General features: G+C 50.0%; 1 protein-coding gene across 1 annotated transcript in view; it reads left to right on the top strand.

Annotated features, from left to right (window-relative positions):
• The window catches only part of cplane1 (ciliogenesis and planar polarity effector 1), a 147,686-nt gene that overhangs the window by 46,755 nt on the left and 80,924 nt on the right, over positions 1–20,007 (top strand). The window contains exons 18-21 of the mRNA XM_055630462.1: positions 11,656–11,783; positions 15,330–15,547; positions 18,544–18,708; positions 19,281–19,419. Of these exons, the coding sequence (XP_055486437.1) occupies positions 11,656–11,783; positions 15,330–15,547; positions 18,544–18,708; positions 19,281–19,419 (650 nt within the window). The remainder of the gene's footprint in view (positions 1–11,655; positions 11,784–15,329; positions 15,548–18,543; positions 18,709–19,280; positions 19,420–20,007) is intronic.

Here is a 20,007-nt window from a genome sequence, read left to right as displayed (position 1 = left end):
CGAGCCAGTACCACCATTCAATGTTATCATGGATGATCATCCCCAATCAGTACCTCGTTCCTGCCTTCTCCCCATATCCCCTGACTCCGCTATCTTTAAGAGATCTATCTAACTCTCTCTTGAAAGCATCCAGAGAATCAGCCTCCACTGCCCTCTGAGGCAGAGAATTCAACACTGACAACTCTCTGTGTGAAAAAGTTTATCCTCGTCTCTGTTCTAAATGGCTTACCCCTTATTTTTAAACTGTGGCCCCTAGTTCTGGACTCCTCTAACATCAGGAACATGTTTCCTGCTTCTAGCATGTCCAAACCCTTAATAATCTTACGTGTTTCAATAAGATCTCCTCTCATCCTTCTAAATTCCAGATTACACAAACCCAGCCGCTCCATTCTATCAACATATGACAGTCCCGCCATCCCGGGAATTAACCTGGTGAACCTACGCTGCACTCCCTCAATAGCAAGAATGTCCTTCCTCAAATTGGGAGACCAAAAGTGCACACAATATTCCAGGTGTGGTCTCACTAGGGCCCTTCTTTTTCTTCTTCTTGCGTCTGGCGTGCACAGCATAAAGTTGTGGGACAACTTGTTCTATTTGATCTTATTTGATTGTGCACGCCAGGTTGATTGCTTTTGTCGAAACAGTGCGGACCACGTGAAGGTTGCAATCTTACACCCCACTATGGCCCTGTAAAACTGCAGAAGGTCCTCTTTGCTCCTATACTCAACTCCTCTTGTTATGAAGGCCAATGTACCTTTTGCTTTCTTCACTAGCATGCTTACGTTCAGTGACTGATGAACAAGGACCCCCAGATCCCGTTGTACTACCCCTTTTCCCAATTTAACTCCATTTAGATAATAATCTGCCTTCCTGTTTTTGCTACCAAAGTGGATAACCTCACATTTATCCATATTAAACTGCATCTGCCATGCATCTACCCACTCCCCCAACCTGTCCGTCACCCTGCATCCTCATAGCATCCTCCTCACAGTTCACACTGCCACCCAGCTTTATGTCATCTGTAAATTTGCTAATGTTACTCTTAATTCCTTCATCTAAATCATTAATGTATATTGTAAATAGCTGCGGTCCCAGCACCAAGCCTTGCGGTACCCCACTAGTCACTGCCTGCCATTCTGAAAGGGACCCGTTAATCCCTACTCTTTGTTTCCTCTGCCAATCAATTTTCTATCCATGTCAGCACCCTGCCCCCAATACTATGTGCTCTAATTTTGCCCACTAATCTCCCATGTGGGACCTTGTTAGATGCTTTCTGAAAGTCCAGCTACACTACATCTACTGGCTCTCCCTTGTCCATTTACCTAGTTACATCCTCAAAAAATTCCAGAAGATTAGTCAAGCATGATTTCCCATTCGTAAATCCATGCTGACTCAGACCGATCCTGCTACTGCTATCCAAATGTGTCGTTATTTCATCTTTTATAATTGACTCCAGCATCTTCCCCACCACCGGTCAGGCTAACTGGTCTATAATATAAGTGAGGAAGCAGCTGATTGGTGGAAGCGGACTAGAGGCAGCAGCTGATTGGGAGTCAGATCCCTGCTGACTTCTTCCAGCACTTTGTATTGTATTGTACTTTGTAATGTATCCAGGATAAGGGGGGAGAATGAGGTCCAGGGCAGTTTACTGTTCTGGATGTCAGATGTGGGAGGTCATGGAGTCTGATAGCTTTCCAGACGTCCACATCTGCGCCAGGTGCGTCGAGATGGGGCTCCTAAGGAACCGTGTTAGGAACCTGGAGCAGCAGCTCGATGACGTCTGTCTGGTCAGGGAGAGTGAGGAGGTCATAGAGAGGAGAGATAGGGAGGTGGTCACTCCAAGACCACGGGAGACAGACAAGTGGGTCACTGAAGGGCAAGGGGCAGAGGCAGGGACAAGTGAGTACCCCGGCTGCTGTACACCTTGAAAATAAGTACTCATTTTGAGTACGGTTGGGGGGGGGGACAGCCTACCTGGGGGTAGCGACAGCGGCCAGGCCTCCGGCACAGCGACCGGCCCTGTTGCTCAGAAAGGTAGGGAAGAGAAGAAGTGGGCAATAGTAATAGGGGACTCTATAATTAGGGGGTTGGATAGGCGATTCTGTGGACGCAGTCAGGAGACCCGGATGGTAGTTTGCCTCCATGGTGCCAGGGTCTGGGATGTGTCTGAACGCATCCAAGATATCCTGAAATCGGAGGGCGAGGAGCCTGAGGTCGTGGTACATATAGGTACCAATGACATAGGTAGAAAAAGAGAAAGGAGAATTTAGGGAGTTGGGAGGAGAGTTAAGGAGAAGGACCAAAAAAGTAACAATCTCAGGATTACTGCCTGTGCCACGCGACAGTGAGAGTAGAAATGGAATGAGGTGGAGGATAAATGCGTGGCTGAGGGACTGGTGCAGTGGGCAGGGATTCAAGTTTCTGAATCATTGGGACCTCTTTTGGGGAAGGTGTGACCTGTACAGAAAGGACGGGTTGCACTTGAACCAGAGGGGGACCAATATCCTGGCGGGAAGATTTGCAAAGGCTACTGGGGAGACTAAACTAGAACGGTTGGGGAGAGGGGCTCAAATAGAGAAAGTTAGTAGACAGTGTGTGAGGCAGGAGGCAGAGACGGGAAGCGCTCTGACACAAAATGTAAGGGAGAAAGAAGAAAAATATAATAAACAGAGAATAAGAGGTGGTGGATTTCTTAAATGTGTATATTGTAATACTAGGAGCATTGTAAGGATGAGCTTAGAGCCTGGATTGACACCTGGCAGTATGATGTTGCGGCGATCAGTGAAACATGGTTGCAGGAGGGCTGTGATTGGAAACTAAATATTCCAGGATTTTGTTGCTTCAGGTGTGATAGAATTGGAGGGGCAACAGGTGGAGGTGTTGCATTGTTTGTCAGGGAAGATATTACAGCAGTGCTTTGGCTGGATAGATTAGAGGGCTCGTCTAGGGAGGCTATTTGGGTGGAACTGAGAAATGGGAAAGGTGTAGCAACACTTATAGGGGTGTATTATAGGCCGCCTAATGGTAAGCGAGCATTGAAAGAGCAAATATGTGAGGAGATAGCAGATATTAGTAGTAAGCACAAGGTAGTGATTGTGGGAGATTTCAATTTTCCACACATAGACTGGGAAACACATTCTGTAAATGGGCTGGATGGTTTGGAGTTTGTAAAATGTGTGCAGGATAGTTTTTGCAGCAATGCATAGAGGTACCTACTAGAGATGGGGCAGTGCTGGACCTCCTGTTAGGAAATGAGACGGGTCAGGTGGCGGAGGTATGTGTTGGGGAGCACTTTGGGTCCAGTGATCACAATACCATTAGTTTCAATATAATTATGGGGAGGGTCAGAACTGGACCTAGGGTTGAGATTTTTGATTGGAGAAAGGCTAACTTTGAGGAGATGCTAAACGATTTAAAAGGAGGCTTATATATATATAGCCTCTGGATAAACAGGGTCTGATTAGGAACAGTCAACATGGATTTGTGCCTGGAAGGTCATGTTTGACTAATCTTCTTGAATTTTTTGAAGAAGTTACTCGGAAAATTGATGAGGGTAAAGCAGTGGCTGTTGTCTATATGGACTTCAGTAAGGCCTTTGACAAGGTTCCTCATGGAAGGTTGGTTAAGAAGTTTCAATTGTTGGGTATTAATGGTGGAGTAGCAAGATGGATTCAACAGTGGCTGAATGGGAGATGCCTGAGAGTATTGGTGGATGGCTGTTTTTCAGGTTGGAGGCCGGTGACTAGTGGGGTGCCTCAGGGATCTGTGTTGGGTCCTTTGTTGTTTGTCATGTACATCAATGATCTGGATGATGGTGTGGTCAATTGGATTAATAAGTTTGCAGATGATACTAAGATAGGTGGTGTTGTGGATAATGAAGTAGATTTTCAAAGTTTACAGAGAGATTTAGGCCATTTGGAAGAGTGGGCTGAAAGATGGAAGATGGAGTTTAATAGTAAGATTAAACGAGTACTTACCAGTACGAAGTTTGATCTGTATTTTATGAGGAGTTACGATGAGGGATTACGTGAAGAACCCACCCAGCGCGCAGGCGCGGCATACTTCCAAGCAGCGGTGTGGAATCACAGATAGACACTAGTTGAAGTAAAGATAGTAAAGACCAACGAGACATTAGTCCGAATTTGATCTATATAATGAGGGTGGGAGCGGAGGGCACGTAATCCCTCATCGTAACTCCTCATAAAATACAGATCAAACTTCGTACTGGTAAGTACTCGTTTAATCTTACTATTTTACTTCGGAGTCACGTGAGTGACTACGTGAAGACTTCAAAGGTCTGTGATTTCAAACCGTGTAACAGTTATATCACTCACTGCCGAAAGATCATCGAGGGAGGAAGTGGTATCTAAAGACCAACAAGTTTGTTTAGTTATAAAAGAAATGTTTATTAACTATAACAAAAAATAGCTCCCCTGGGCTTTAAATCATAACTTTGCGGTTTCTAAAATGCTTTCCGCAAAGACGTCCGGTTCCATCAGCGGTTTTCTGTAGAATCTTTGGAATGTCGATTCCCTTGACCATCCCGCTGCTCTGAGGATGTTGTCTAGGGGAACCTGCATCCTATCCGCCGCTGAGGTGGACGCTGCCCTGGTTGAATGGGATTTAAAAACATCTGTGTTAATCCCTGCCATGTTGAGGACCTGTTTTAACCATCTGGATAAAGTCTGGCTGGTAACCCGTCCAAAAGGCTTTTTGTGGCTAACCCATAAGGCTTTCTCTCCCCCTCTAAGTGTTTGGGTAGTGTCTAGATAATGATGAAGGTGGGTCACCACACACAGCCTGGGTTCTGGAGGGTATGCCCGGAAGATCAACGGGGAGTTGGATGTACCTGGTCTACTTTGTTTTACCAACCCCGGCATGGTGAAAGTAATGGTATCTGGGGTGGTCACCATGTAGTTCAGATTTAGCTGGTGCAGCGACTGAACCCTCTGAGCCGAGACAAGCGCCATTAGCATAAGGGTCTTATAAGTGGCCTGTTCCAGGCTCAGGGATCCCACCGGAGGCCAACCTCGAAGGTGTGTAAGAACTACACTCACATCCCACATATGGGTGTATCTAGATGTAGGGGGTTTGGTGTTAAAGATCCCCTTAAGGAGTTTGATGACCAGAGGGTGGGATCCGACACTATGCTGTCCTATGGGCATGAGGTATGCGGACAGGGCGCTCCGAGCTGTATTGATGGCACTGTAGCTCATCTTGAGGTCATGGTGCTGGTGGGCCAGGAACTCCAGCACATCCGAGATCGAAGCCGTCTTGTAGGATGTCCCTGCTTCCAGACAGTACTGTTCCCATTTCCTGATGTAGGTCAGGTACTGCTTTTTGGTGGAAACTCGCAGGGATGCCGACATGGTGGTGGTGATTGTTCTCTCTGATAACCCCAATCCCCGGTAAGGTCTGTTCAAAATCTGGAAACCAGGAGGTTCAAGTTTTGGTGGCATGGATGGCTAATGCCAGTTACCGGGTGAGTCAATAATTGGGGGTGGCTATGAAGAACCATAGGTGTCTCTACCACCATGTCGTGGAACATTGGGAACCATGGTTGGGTAGGCCAGTCGGGTACGACCAGAATGCCAGAGGCTGAGTCTGCCTGAATTTTCTGGAGTACCCGACTGATGAGGCAGAAGGGAGGGAAAGCATAGAAAAAGAAATTTCCCCAATCCAGCGTGAAGGCATCTACCGCTGCTGCCTCTGGGTCTGGTTCCCAAGCCACATACATGGGTAGTTGGTGATTTAACCTAGATGCAAACAAATCTATATCTGGCGTACCATATTGCTTGACAATCTTAGCAAATAATTTTGGGTCCAACATCCATTCGATGTTGTCATTGAATTTTCGTGACCTGGTGTCCGCCACTAAATTTAGCTTGCCTGGTAAATAGGCAGCTGATAGCCAAATATGTCTCTCGACACACCATTGCCAGATAATAGCAGTTAATTTGTCGCATGATACTGATTTTATGCCACCCATGTGCTGGATATAAGATACCGCCGTAGTGTTGTCGATCATAATTCTAACATGCACGTGCCGCATATCAGATGCATATGCTTTTAGCCCATAAAAGGCCGCGAGCATTTCCAAAAAGTTAATGCCCAGTGATTGTAGTAGCGATGCCTCTGAGTTAGTCCATCTGCCACCCGTGCTGTCTATGGAGTTAGTAGCTCCCCAGCCTAAAGCACTGGCATCCGTTGTAATGATTATGTTAGGATTGGTTACGGCGATAGGACTGTGACTGTGCCAGATATTTTCAAACCCACCACTGAAGTTCTGATTTAGCTTCAGTGGGTAATTCCATTTTGCGGTCATAATGTCCCCTATTAAGACGTAATGCATGAGTCCTTGCTCTTTGTAAATTTTGATAATGCAAGGGCCCATGTTGGGCAGCCGGGAATGCTGCTACGATAGAGCCAATAACTCTGGCTACATGCCGTATCCTAGGTTGCGGTGTAGCAATCAAATGGTTACAAGCTTCGATGAGTGAAACTTTTTTGTCTCTGGGCAGAGTGACAGTCATATGAATAGTGTCAATAGTGAAGCCTAGGTAGTCCATGTTAGTAGTAGGCTCCAATATTGATTTATCTGGGTGAATGATGAATCCCAAAGCTTCAAGGAGTTGCTTAGTGGCTAAAACTCCTGCGACAGCTTGTTCCCTTGTTCTTCCTAATATGAGAACATCGTCCAGATAGGCCACGACTAAATGTTTTAGTTCTCTCAATTTCCTCATGGCCACTTTAAGAATTTTCGTAAATAGTCTGGGAGCTGTCGTTAACCCATTGGGCAAGGCTCGGTACTGCCATAGCCGGCCCATCCAGATAAATTTCAGATATTTATAATAATTTTTATGAATGGGTACCAAATAGTAAGCATCTTTGATATCTATGCTTGCCATGTAGTATCCCTTGGAGATCAGTTGTCTGGCAGTGACAAATGTCTCCATTTTGAAATGTTGATACTCAACAGACTGATTAAGTGACGTCAGATCAATAATAATGCGACATCCACCATCTTTTTTGGATTTGAGAAAAATATTTGATACAAATTCTTGCGGCTCGTGTGTGGTCATTTCGATGATGCCTTTAGCCACGAGCCGATCAAGTTCAGCTTGTCCTTCTACCTTCTCAATTGCTGAGGGAAGGAATACCCTTTGGGGCATGTGCTGAACTGGCGGTTCTACGCCTGGTTTGAACTCAATTTTGTATCCACTAATACTGTTGAGTATAAACTTATTATTAGTAAGGGAGCACCAAACCTGCTTGAAAAACCTCAAACGTCCTCCTGTTAATATTACACCCTTTGTCTGTGTATGTTGACAGGAACCAGACCCACCTACCTCCATGTTTACTTGTGGGGTCGTTTTCGGTGGGTTTGGCCCAAGGTTGTCCGTGTTGGTGCTGCGGTGGGGCGGCGCATCTTCCCACGGCTCCGCCCTGGGCCCCGCTCTAAAAAAGAGCTCTGGGGGTAGTGGGAGGCGGTCACCAGGCTTTCACCAGCTCGGTACCTGCTGGTGGCTGCCGAGGCGTGCTGCCAACTGGGTGTCTTCACCCTGCTCGGTCCTGGCCCTGCCCTCATGAGGCCTACAGGTTTAGCCGCCTCTTCCAGCTCCTTCAGCCTTTTGGCCAGGTCTGCGCCAAATAGCAGCGCCTCCCGTTCGGGCGCTGGAGCCTTGCAGAGGCCCGCATATGTTGGGTTGAGGGCCGGCCTGATGTTGTCGCGCCGTAGGTTGTTTAACTCGTAGGTGGTGCTGCACATCAGTGCGAGGGCATCCTGTTGGGGTATGGTCAGGTCTTCATTCCCAACGGACCGAGCAAAGGCGGTGACGGCTGCTGAATGGAGCTTCAGGACTCGCTGCATTTTAACTTCCTGAGCCCTGATCTGCTGCCCCAGGTGGTTCCAGATCTGCCCATTGACCGTCTTGACCCTCAGCGCCTCACAATTTTCTGGCGCTGTGTATGTGTCAAGGGCCTGCTGGACGGCTTTGTCCTGCAGCGGGTTGTTGGACAGCCTGTTTATGCTGGCCGCCAGTCTGGGTGGCAACACCATCCCAGTTGTTGGGGGCGCTGCATATCGCCCCACTACACCCAGTAGCTCTTCTTCCACGCCCGGCATGCTGACGGTATCCTCCGCCTGCCCTTGAGATAGGCCAGCCCAGTCCTGGCCTCCCTTACTGCCCTCGAACATAGAGGGTACAGAAGGGTGTGGAGAGGAGGAGGCCAAAGCCCGTCCTCCTGGGAGATGCGTAGCCTGCATCTCCTCGTTGATCATTCGCTCAAGGAGCTGCCTCATGCAGCTGATCCGAGCGTCTCCCCTTTTCGGTGGGGGAGAGAGTTCCCGTTCCTCCGATTCATCGGAGGACACCGGCCGGTCGGTCTTATGAGTCGCCTTCCTCCCAGTGCGGGGCGTTGATATCTGCAGCACTGGGGGCGGCTCGGTGTCGGGAGAGCGGGAGCGTTGAAACGACTCCTCCGCTGCGAGAGGCTGCCGCCCAGCTATGGACCCCTCCTCGGGTGGAGTTGGGCAGGCAGTCCTCCTGGCTGGTCGCTTCCTAGAGGCCATTATTTCCCTGAAGCGACTCTGTAACAAAAAAGGCACTTACCTGAGGTCTTGTCTTTATGCTGCAGCTGGAGAGCCTGGCTCCAGCTGCTGCCGCTGTTGCACTGCTGACGTAATGCCGCGCCTGCGCGCTGGGTGGGTTCTTCACGTAGTCACTCACGTGACTCCGAAGTAAAATGCTGATAAGTGTGAGGTGCTACATCTTGGCAGGCCAAATCAAAATAGGACGTACAGGGTAAATGGTAGCGAATTGAGGAATGCAGTTGAACAGAGGGATCTAGGAATAGGTAGATGGGACTAGGGGAAAATAAGTGTTCGGCACGGACTTTAAGGGCCGAGATGTCCTTTTTTCCGTGCTGTAATTGTCATATGGTTATATGGTTATAATGCCCTGTTTTCTCTCTCCCGCCTTTTTTAAAAAGTGGGATAACATTAGCTACCCTACAATCCACAGGAACTGATACTGAGTCTATAGAATATTGGAAAATTATCACCAATGCGTCTACAATTTCTTGAGCCACTTCCTTAAGTACCCTGGGATGCAGACCATCAGGCCCTGGGGATTTATCAGCCTTCAGTCCTATCAGTCTACCCAACACTATTTCCTGTCTAATGTGAATTTTCTTCAATTCCTCCGTCACCCCGGATCCTCTGGCCACTAGTAATCAGGAGGATGGTTTGTGTCGTCCTTAGTGAAGACGGATCCAAAGTGCCTGTTCAACTCATCTGCCATTTCCATGTTCCCCATAATAAATTCCTCCCTCATGGCTCCATAGTCCCCTTTATTCAACAGTAATACTGACACCTCTGCTTTACCGTTCTCCCTCTCCAATTGTAGATTAAAACTTATCATATTTGGGTCACTGCCTCCTAATGGCTCCTTCACCTCGAGTTCCCTGATCAAATCCAGTTCATTCCACAGCACTAAATCCACAATTGCCTTCTCCCTGGTGGGCTCCAGTACAAGCTGCTCTAAGAATCCATCACGGAGGCACTCCACAACCTCCCTTTCTTGGGGTCCAGTACCAACCAGATTTACCCAGTCTACCTGCATGTTGAAATCTCCCATAACAACCGTAGCATTACCTTTACGACATGCCAATTATTCAACTCCTGATTCAACTTGCACCCTATATCCAGGCTACTGTTTGGGGGCCTGTAGATTAGTCCCATTAGGGTCTTTTTACCCTTACAATTCCTTAGTTCTATCCATACTGACTCCACATCTCCTGTTTCAATGTCACCCCTTGCAAGGGACTGAATTTCATTCCTCACCAACAGAACTACTCTACCGCCTCTGCCCACCTGTCTGTCTTTTTGATAGGACGTATACCCTTGAATATTCAGTTCCCAGCCCTGGCCCTCTTGCAGCCATGTCTCTGTAACTCCCACAACATCATACTTGCCAATTTCTAACTGAGCCTCAAGCTCATCCACTTTATTTCTTATACTTTCTTACAACACATACGCGCATTCATATACTACACATTAACTTCGGTATTCACCTCCCCTCTCACACCGGCTACTATTGGTACTGACTTTACTCTCTTATCGCTTCTCGAACTTTCCTTCCCATTAATTCGGGAGTCTTTTGTAATTTTTCCTGTACTCACTTCCCCTTTAACTCCATCGTTATACTCGAAAATTTATCAATCCAGTGTGCCACACCCCGCATACTCACACCCACTCCCAGCACACTCACGGCCGACACGCACACCCAACACACTCACACACGGCACACTCACACCCGGCACACTCACACCCGGCACACTCGCACCCACTCCCAGCACATTTACGCCCGACACACTCACACCCAACACACTCACACACAGCACACTCACACCCGACAAACTCATACGCGGCACACTTACGCCGACACACTCACACCCAACACACACACACCAACCAACACACTCACACCCACACAGCACACTCACACACCCGCACACTCAACTCACTACCCGGCACACTCACGAACGACACACTCACGCACGACACACTCACACCCAACACACTCACACCCAACACACTCACGGCACACTCACACCCAACACACCCACCACACCCACTCACCCGACACTCTCACCCGACACCCGGCACACTCACACCCACCCGGCACACTCACACCCGGCACACTCACACCCGGCACACTCGCACCCACTCCCAGCACATTTACGCCCGACACACTCACACCCAACACACTCACACACAGCACACTCACACCCAACACACTCACACCCAACACACTCACACCCAACACACTCACGGCACACTCACACTCAACACACCCACCACACCCACACCCGGCACACTCACACCCGGCACACTCACACCCGGCACACTCACTCACACCCACAGCCAGCACACCCACACCCGGCACACCCACACCCGGCACACTCACACCGACACACGGCACACTCACACCTGGCACACTCACACCCGGCACACTCGCACCCACTCCCAGCACGTGGACAGGTGCGACTAGTGGGGCATGTTGGTTGGTGTGGGCAGCTTGTGGGCAGCTTGGGCTGAAGTAATTCCTGGACCTATAGGGGTGGGGGACGATGGGCAAATACAGTCAGTGAGGGGAGGGTTGGGGATGGGAGACAGCAATAGGTGGTTGGTAGTCAGAGGCAGGCAGACAAAAAACCTTTTAAAATGGCAGCTGGAGTTCTGCTGCATGAGGGGAGGGTGGAGACCATCGGAAGAGTGATAAGTAGGAACATGAAAGCTGTTGGTGGTGGAAGCTGATAAATCAGGAAGATGAGCAGGAATCATTAAGGAGAGGCGAAGGGCGGATGCAAGCAGATGGGGAAATAGATCTAGTGGGTGAAATGTATTGGTCATACGTGGAAGGAACCAGGAAGGGAAGTGACATGAAAACTGGGGGAAGAGGATGGAGTGGGGAGCAATTATAGAGCACGGTGGCACAGCAGTAGAGTTACTGCTTCACAGTATCAGAGACCCGGGTTTGATCCCGACCACGGGTGCTGTCTGTACGTAGTTTGTACCTTCTCCTCGTGAACGCGTAGGAGTTAACGTTCAGCAGGGTGGCTGTGACAGCCAAGTTTGTGTGTTTGCTCTAGCTTGAGATGGCTCCAGCTGCCCAGGGAGCTGCACCCACGCCGGATCTTCCAGGAAAAGCTGCGGGCACTGCTGGGCCAAGCACCGCCGGCTCCCGTCACTGAGCACACTCACACCAAGCTGCTGACCGGTGAGCTGAGCGCAGGATCGATGTGTGTATTTAACAGTATTGTATATGAATGCGCGAAGTATAAGAAGTAAAGTAGATGAGCTTGAGGCTCAGTTAGAGGTTGGTAGATATCACATTGTGGGGATTATTGTGGGGAGACGTGGCTGCAGGAGGATCGGGCATGGGAACTTAATATTCAGGGTTATACATCCTATAGAAAGGACAGGCAGGTGGGCAGAGGAGGGGGGGGGTAGCTCTGCTGGTGAAGGATGGAATTCAGTCACTTGCGAAGGAAGACATAGTGACTGACGAGGTCGAGTCACTGTGGAATGAGTTGAGGAATTGTAAAGGCAAGAAGACACTAATTGGTGTTATGTACAGACCCCCAAATAGTAGCCCGGATGTAGGGTGTAATTGCAGCAGGAGTTAAAACTGGCATGTAACAAAGGTAATGCCACTGGGGGATTTCAATATGCAGGTAGACTGGGAAAATCAGGTTGGTTCAGGACCCCAAGAAAGAGAGTTAGTAGAATGCCTCCGAGATGGATTCTTAGAGCAGCTTGTAATGGAGCCGGCCAGAGAAAATGCAATTCTGGATTTAGTGTTGTCCAATGAACCAGATATGAACCAGAGAACTCTAGGTAAAGGAACTGCTTGGAGGTAGTGATCATAATATGATTAGTTTTAATCTGCAATTTGAGAAGGAGAATGTTAAATCGGAAGTGGCAATGATGCAGTTGAACAAAGGGGAAGGTATGAGAGGGGAGCTGGCCAAGGTAGACTGGAAAGGGATCCTAGCAGGAATGACGGTGGAACAGCAATGGCAGGAATTTCTGGGCATAATCCGGAAGACGCAGGATCATTTCATTCCAAAAAGGAAGAAAGATTCAAAGGGGAGTAGGAGGCAACCGTGGCTGACTAGAGATGTTAGGGATAGAATAAAACTAAAAGAAAAGATGTATAACACAGCAAAGAGTAGCCGGAAGCCAGAGGATTAGGAACTTTCATAGGACACAGAAGGAAACAAAACGGGCAATATGAGCTGAAAAGATGAAGTATGAAGGGAGGCTGGCCAGGAATATAAAGAAGGATAGTAAAAGCTTCTTTAGATATGTTAAGGGAAAAAGAGTAGCAAAGTGAAATGTGGGTCTCTTGAAGGCAGGCATGGGTGAAATTATTATAGCCAACAAGGAAATGCCAGAAGAGTTGAATAGGTACTTCCGATCTGTCTTCACAAAGGAAGACACAAACAATCTCCCAGATGTACTGGAGGACAGAGGATCTAAGGGGGTAGAGGAACTGAAATAAATTTTCATTAGGCGAGAAATAGTATTGGGTAGGCTAGTGGGACTGAAGGATGATAAATCCCCTGGGCCTGATGGTCAGCATCCCAGGGTCCTCAGGGAGGTGGCTCCAGAAATAGCGTACGTATTGGTGATCATTTTCCAATGTTCAATAGATTCAGGATCAGTTCCTGTGGATTGGAGGATAGCTAATGTTATCCCACTTTTCAAGAAAGGAGCGAGAGAGAAAATGGGGAATTACAGACCAGTTAGCCTGACCGGTGGTGGGAAAGATGCTGGAGTCAATTATTAAAGGTAATAATGGGGCATTTGGATAGCAGTAAAATGATTAGTCCAAGTCAACATGGATTTATGAAAGGGAAATCATGCTTGACTAATCTTCTGGAATTTTTTGAGGATGTGACAAGTAAAATGGATGAAGGGGTGCCAGTGGATGTAGTGTATCTAGACTTGCAGAAAGCCTTTGATAAGGTCCCGCACGGGAGACTGGTGACTAAAATTAGAGCACATGGTATTGGGGGTAGGGTGTTGACATGGATAGAAAATTGGTTGGCAGACCCAAAGCAAAGAGTAGGAGTGAACGGGTCCTTTTCAGAATGGCAGGCAGTGGCGAGTGGAGTGCCGCAAGGTTCGGTGTTGGGGCTGCAACTGGTTACCATATATATTAATGATTTGGAAGAAGGAATTAGGAGCAACACTAGCAAGTTTGCGGATGACACAAAGCTGGGTGGCAGTGTGAACTGTGAAGAAGATGTTAGGAGGTTGCAGGGTGACCAGGACAGGTTGAGTGAGTGGGCAGATGCGTGGCAGATGCAGTATAATATAGATAAATGTGAGGTTATCCACTTTGGCGGCAAAAACAAGGGGGCAGATTATTATCTCAATTCGGTTAGGTTAGGCAAGGGGGAGGTACAGCGAGACTTGGGCGTCCTTGTACACCGGTCACTGAAAGTTGGCTTACAGGTACAGCAGGCAGAGAAGAAAGCTAATGTTGGCTTTCATAACAAGAGGATTTCACTATAGGAGTAAAGAGGTTCTTCTGCAGTTGTATAGTGCTCTGGTGAGACCACATCTAGAGTATTGTGTACAGTTTTGGTCTCCTAATTTGAGGAAGGACAGCGTTGTGATTGAGGCAGTGCAGCGTAGGTTCACGAGATTGATCCCTGGGATGGTGGGACTGTCATATGATGAAAGATTGAAAAGACTAGGCTTGTATTCACTGGAGTTTAGAAGGATGAGGGGGTATCTTATAGAAACGAAACATATAAAATTATAAAAAGACTGGACAATCTAGATGCAGGAAAAATGTTCCCAATGTTGGGCGAGTTCAGAACCAGGGGCCACAGTCTTAGAATAAAGGGGAGGCCATTTACGACTGAGGTGAGAAAAAACTTTTTCACCCACACTTTTGTGAATTTAGTGAAGGCCAAGTCACTGGATGATTTAAGAGAGAGATAGATACTTTAGGGGCTAGTGGAGTCAAGGGATATGGGGAGAAAGCAGGCACGGGTTATTGATAGGGGACGATCAGCCATAATCACAATGAATGGTGGTGCTGGCTCGAAGGGCCGAATGGCCTCCTCCTGCACCTATTTTCTATGTTTCTATTTTTCTATGTCTCCCACCCTCACACCACTGCCTACCGCAGCAAGGGGCACACTCTGTAAGTAACAGACCAGTCCTGTCCTGAGCAGGTTCTGTGGGAGGCTGAGGCAGTGGGCAAGGGTTCAGTGGGGGGCTGAGGCGGTGTAGTGGGTAGCGTGTGTGGCCGTATCTCAGTGTGTTGCTCGTGCGCTACCCAGGAAAGTCCCTGCACCCTGGGCAGTGGGTGGGGGGAGAGAGGGTGAGGGGAGAGAGTGGGTGAGGGGGAGAATGGGTGAGGGGAGAGTGGGGGTGAGGGGACTGAGGGGGTGAGTGGGGAGGGGGGAGAGTGGGTGAGGGTGAGGGGGAGAATGGGTGAGGGGGAGAGTGGGTGAGGGGGGGGGGACTGAGAGGGGTGAGTGGGTGAGGGGTGAGTGTGTGAAAGGGAGAGTGGGTGAGGGGGGAGAGTGGGTGAGGGGGGAGAGTGGGTAATGGGGAGAGTGGGTGAGGGGGAGAGTGGGTGAGGGGTGAGGGGGAGAGTGAGTGAGGGGGAGAGTGGGTGAGGTGGAGAGTGGGTGAGGAGGATGAGCGGATGTCTGTGCAGTATCCCAGCGTGACTGCAGTATGATTGCCGGTCCCGGTGTGCCAGAGGAGTGACGGTGACCTCTGTCTCCCCCTGCAGATGCCGTGGAGGAGGAGGATGTGGACCTGATGTGCCAACGGGTGCAGGAGATGCTGAAGGCTGCGGTGATGGCCGACACAGACGTGCTGACAGACAGCCTGCAGCTGCTGATGCAGACGGCACAGGAGCTGGCCGCTGGGCTGCCCGGCCTGGTGCCTGGAGGCCTCTACCTGCCCGCCCCTCCCCTCTACTGCCCGCAGCCCGACACACAGAGTCAGGTGAGGCAGAGCGCGGGCAGAATCTGAGTCTACCCCCGCCTGAGGCCATTCAGCACTGCTCAATACAGTGACTGGGGGAAACAATGAACTGCAGGTTTACTAGAATGTTGCCTTTACTAGAATGTTGCCTGGGTTTCAGCAACTAAGTTACAGAGAAAGGTTGAACAAGTTAGGGCTTTATTCTTTGGAGCGCAGAAGGTTAAGGGGGGACTTGATAGAGGTTTTTAAAATGATGAGAGGGATAGACAGAGTTGACGTGGAAAAGCTTTTCCCACTGAGAGTAGGGAAGATTCAAACAAGGGGACATGACATGAGAATTAAGGGACTGAAGTTTAGGGGTAACATGAGGGGGATCTTCTTTACTCAGAGAGTGGTAGCTGTGTGGAATGAGCTTCCCGTGAAGGTGGTGGAGGCAGGTTCGTTTTTATCATTTAAAAATAAATTGGATAGTTATATGGATGGGAAGGGAATGGAGGGTTATGGTCTGAGCGCAGGTATATGGGACTAGGGGAGATTATGTGTTCGGCATGGACTAGAAGGGTCGAGATGGCCTGTTTCCGTGCTGTAATTGTTATATGGTTATATGGTTATAGGTTATACCAGAGATAGACACAGAGTGTTGGAGTAACTCAGTGGGTCAGGCAGCATCTGTGGAGAACATGGATAGATAACGTTTCACAGAGTGCTGGAGTAACTCAGCGGGTCAGGCAGCATCTGTGGGGAATGTGGATAGATAACTTTTCACAGAGTGCTGGAGTAACTCAGCGGGTCAGGCCGCATCTGTGGAGAACATGGATAGATAACGTTTCACAGAGTGCTGGAGTAACTCAGCGGGTCAGGCAGCATCTGTGGAGAATGTGGATAGGTGACGTTTCAGGCCATAAACATTCCAAATGGGCCACCATTGTGGGTGGCATGGTGGCGCGGCGGTAGAGTTGCTGCCTCAGTGCCAGAGACCCGGGTTCAATCCTGGTTGCGGGTGTTGCCTGTACAGAGTTTGTACCTTCTCCCCGTTACCTGAGTGGGTTTTCTTGGGGATTTCTGGTTTCCTCCCATACTCCAAAGACGTACAGGTTTGTAGGTTAATTGGCTTGGTATAAATATAAATTGCCCCCAGTGTGTGGGGATCGATGGCCAGCACGGACTCGGTGGGCCAAAGGGCCTGTTTCTGTTCTGTATCTCTAAATTGGACCAATCTAAACAGTGAAAGACACAAAAAGGTGAAACGATGCCTATCCATGTTCTCCAGAGATGCTGCCTCATCTGCTGAGTTACATAGAAACATAGAAACATAGAAATTAGGTGCAGGAGTAGGCCATTCGGCCCTTCGAGCCTGCACCGCCATTCAATATGATCATGGCTGATCATCCAACTCAGTATCCCGTACCTGCCTTCTCTCCATACCCCCTGATCCCCTTAGCCACAAGGGCTACATCTAACTCCCTCTTAAATATAGCCAATGAACTGGCCTCAACTACCCTCTGTGGCAGAGAGTTCCAGAGATTCCAGAGAGTTACTCCAGCTCTCTGTGTCTTTATATACATGTCCGCCACCACATTTCTGGCAACTAGTGGTGTGGCACCTCCTTTAATCCGGACAAAATTATGACGACGCACATTAAATCTCCCTGGAAAACCCTCCCGAAAATGTGACGGCCAGGCCGGGTGAGGCGGCCGATCTCAACGTCATCGGGACAAATCTGCTCCCTGCAGCCAGGGCTCTGGTACTCCAGCCTGGCCCGCCAAGACCATGACGTCTGTTGGTCCGGCAAAGATGATAACACGGCATTGTTCTGGAACCAAGGGTTCTGCACTTTCATCACAGTTACAATATCTTTGAAGTATTAATATTGTTTCACAATATAAAAGTATAGTCATTTCACAACGTTGTTTATACTAGTTTGACGATATCTTGATCTTTTTTTCAAACAAGGTAAATCAGTCCAGGAATGAAGTACTCTAAAACCTCAGGCCGTCCAACCAGGACACCCCCGGTCTTGGAGTCCCCCGGACAGCCCTCTTTATTTCTAACAGTCCCAACTTTTCCACTCCCCTTCCAATCTCCCCCCCCCCCCTGTGAACATACAGCCCTCCCTCCGCTCACTCTGCAGCAACCCTGACATTATAATCAAACCCGCTGGCAAGGGAGGTGCCGTGGTCGTCTGGTGAGCTGACCTCTACCACGCTAAGGTCAGGCGACAACTCTCAGACACCTCCTCCTGCTTACCCTTGGAGCATGGCCCCACAAATGAGCACAGGCCATAATCTCACACATTATGAAGAAGGTCTGAAGAAGGGTCTCGACCCGAAACATCACCCGTTCCTTCTGTCCAGAGATGCTGCCCGACCCACTGAGTTACTCCAGCATTTTGTATCTGTGTTCAGTGTAAACCAGCATCTGCAGTTCCTTCCTACACATCAGGTATTTGATGTTTGCCAGACTGGGATGGTGCAGAAACCAAGGCATGTAGAGGAGCCATGGCTGTGACAAGGTGGCTCGCTGGGGCTGGCTGGGCGATGGTCGGCATGGACTCAGTGGGTAAAAAGGGCCTGTTTCCACGCTGTACCACTAAAGCTTTAAAAAAAAAGTCACAGGGAGAAAGTGCAAACTCCACACAGACATTACCCAAAGTCAGGATTGAACCCAGGTCTCTGGCGCTGTGAGGCAGCTGCTCTAACTGCTGCGCTGGTCGCTGGGAAGTAGCTGTTCTTGAATCCGGAGGTCACGGTCTTCAGGCTCCTGTACTTTCTTCCCGATGGTAGCGGCGAGATGAGAGGGTGGTCAGGGTGCTGTGGGACTTTGATGATGCTGGCTGACTTTATGAGGCAGCGAATCCTGTCGATGACCTGGGCGGTGGGGAGGTCAGTACCTGTGATGGATGGGGCAGTGTCCAGCACTCTCTGTAGATGCCCTGGGCGGTGGAGAGGTCAGTACCTGTGCTGGATGTTGGTGTTGGCCCCAGACCTGGAGCTAAGGTTCTGCGTCTCTGTGTTCAGGGTGATGGAGAGGATGCAGGAGTGTGCAGGGAGAGGGAGGCACGGCAGAAGCTGTCCGGGGTGCTCCACCGCATGTTGCTGCTCCTCAGGGCTGCACGCTGCACCCTCCCCGCTGCCCGCTGGTACATCGGCAGGCTGCAGCACTGCCGCAAGCTCCTCAACAAGGTAAGCAGGGGGGGGGAGGGGGGGGGGTGGGAGCATTGCTGGCCGTGTGGCTGCATGGAGATCGGTCAGTGTACTCTGTAAACCATGGGGCCCTCACTCCCCCCCCTCCACATCTCAGCGCCTCACTCACACCATTCCCTCCGTTCATCATCTCCTCCTTGCTGAAGAGACCCATAGAGTCATACGGCACAGAAACAGGCCCTTCAGCCCATCGTCCATGCATTCAACATGCCCCCATCTAAGCTCATCCCATTTGACTTCATCTGGCCCATATCCCCCTAAACCGTTCCTATCCACATGTTGTGATAGTCCCTGCCCCAACTCCTTCCTCTGGCAGCTTATTCCGTACACCCACCACCTCTGATGATGAAGTGCTCCTTTAAATAACGGTCATGAGGGGGTGGGATGGGGCAGGTCTGGGTCTGTGGGGGGATCTGGGTGGGAAGAGAGGGTGGGATAGAGGGCAGGGCCGGGCGGATGTGGGGGAGGTGAGTGTTTCAGGGGTGGGGGGGATAGGACCATGTTGGGAGTGAGGGAGACTGACGGGTGACGTTTTACTGCCTTGTCATTAGGTGAGGGGGAGATGCGGCCTGGGCTCGCTGGCCGCATTCCCAGACTCCCTGCTGCAGTACGGGCAGACCCTGCACCCCACCGACTGCCCCGGAGCCAGCGGTGACAGCAGCACCACCCCCCTCCCCGCACCCCTACTTGGTGAGTAGCTCTGCCTCTGCCTCTCCTCTGTCTCACCGTCACCACTCCCTCTCCAGCCTCCTGCTTGGTGTGTAACTCTGTCTCTCCTCCCTGTTCCTGTCTCTCGTCACCATCACCCCATCGTCTCTCTCCCCCATCTCTCCCTCCCGTATCTGCCCCCCCCCCTGTCTCTGCCCCCTCGTCTCTCCGCCCACCTTTGTCGCTCCCCCATCGTCCCTCCCCCCCGTCTCTCCCCATGTCTCCACCATCTTGTTGCCCCCCTGTCGTCCCCCCCCCCGTCTCTGCCCCCCACCCCCCCCCCCCCCGTCTCTGTCCATCCATTTCTGCCCCCACCCCCTGTCTCTGCTCTCCCCGCCTTCCACAGTCCCTCTTTAATTTTGAAGCTACGACCAGTGGTCCCAGACTCTCCCACTAGTGGAAACATCCTCCCCATTTCCGCTCTATCTTCCTCTGGACCCTCTCCAGCGCCAGCACATCCTTCCTCAGATACAAGGCCCATAATTGCTCACAATACTCCAAATGCGGCCTGACCAGCGCCTTATAGAGCTTCGGCCTAGACATCCCTGTGTAAACAGTGCCGCTGCATCT

Source organism: Leucoraja erinacea, chromosome 3 (assembly GCF_028641065.1).
Source record: "Leucoraja erinacea ecotype New England chromosome 3, Leri_hhj_1, whole genome shotgun sequence".
In the NCBI taxonomy this organism is placed as follows: domain Eukaryota; kingdom Metazoa; phylum Chordata; class Chondrichthyes; order Rajiformes; family Rajidae; genus Leucoraja; species Leucoraja erinaceus.
Note: the sequence above shows the minus strand (reverse complement) of the source record. Positions and strands in the feature narration are given on the sequence as shown.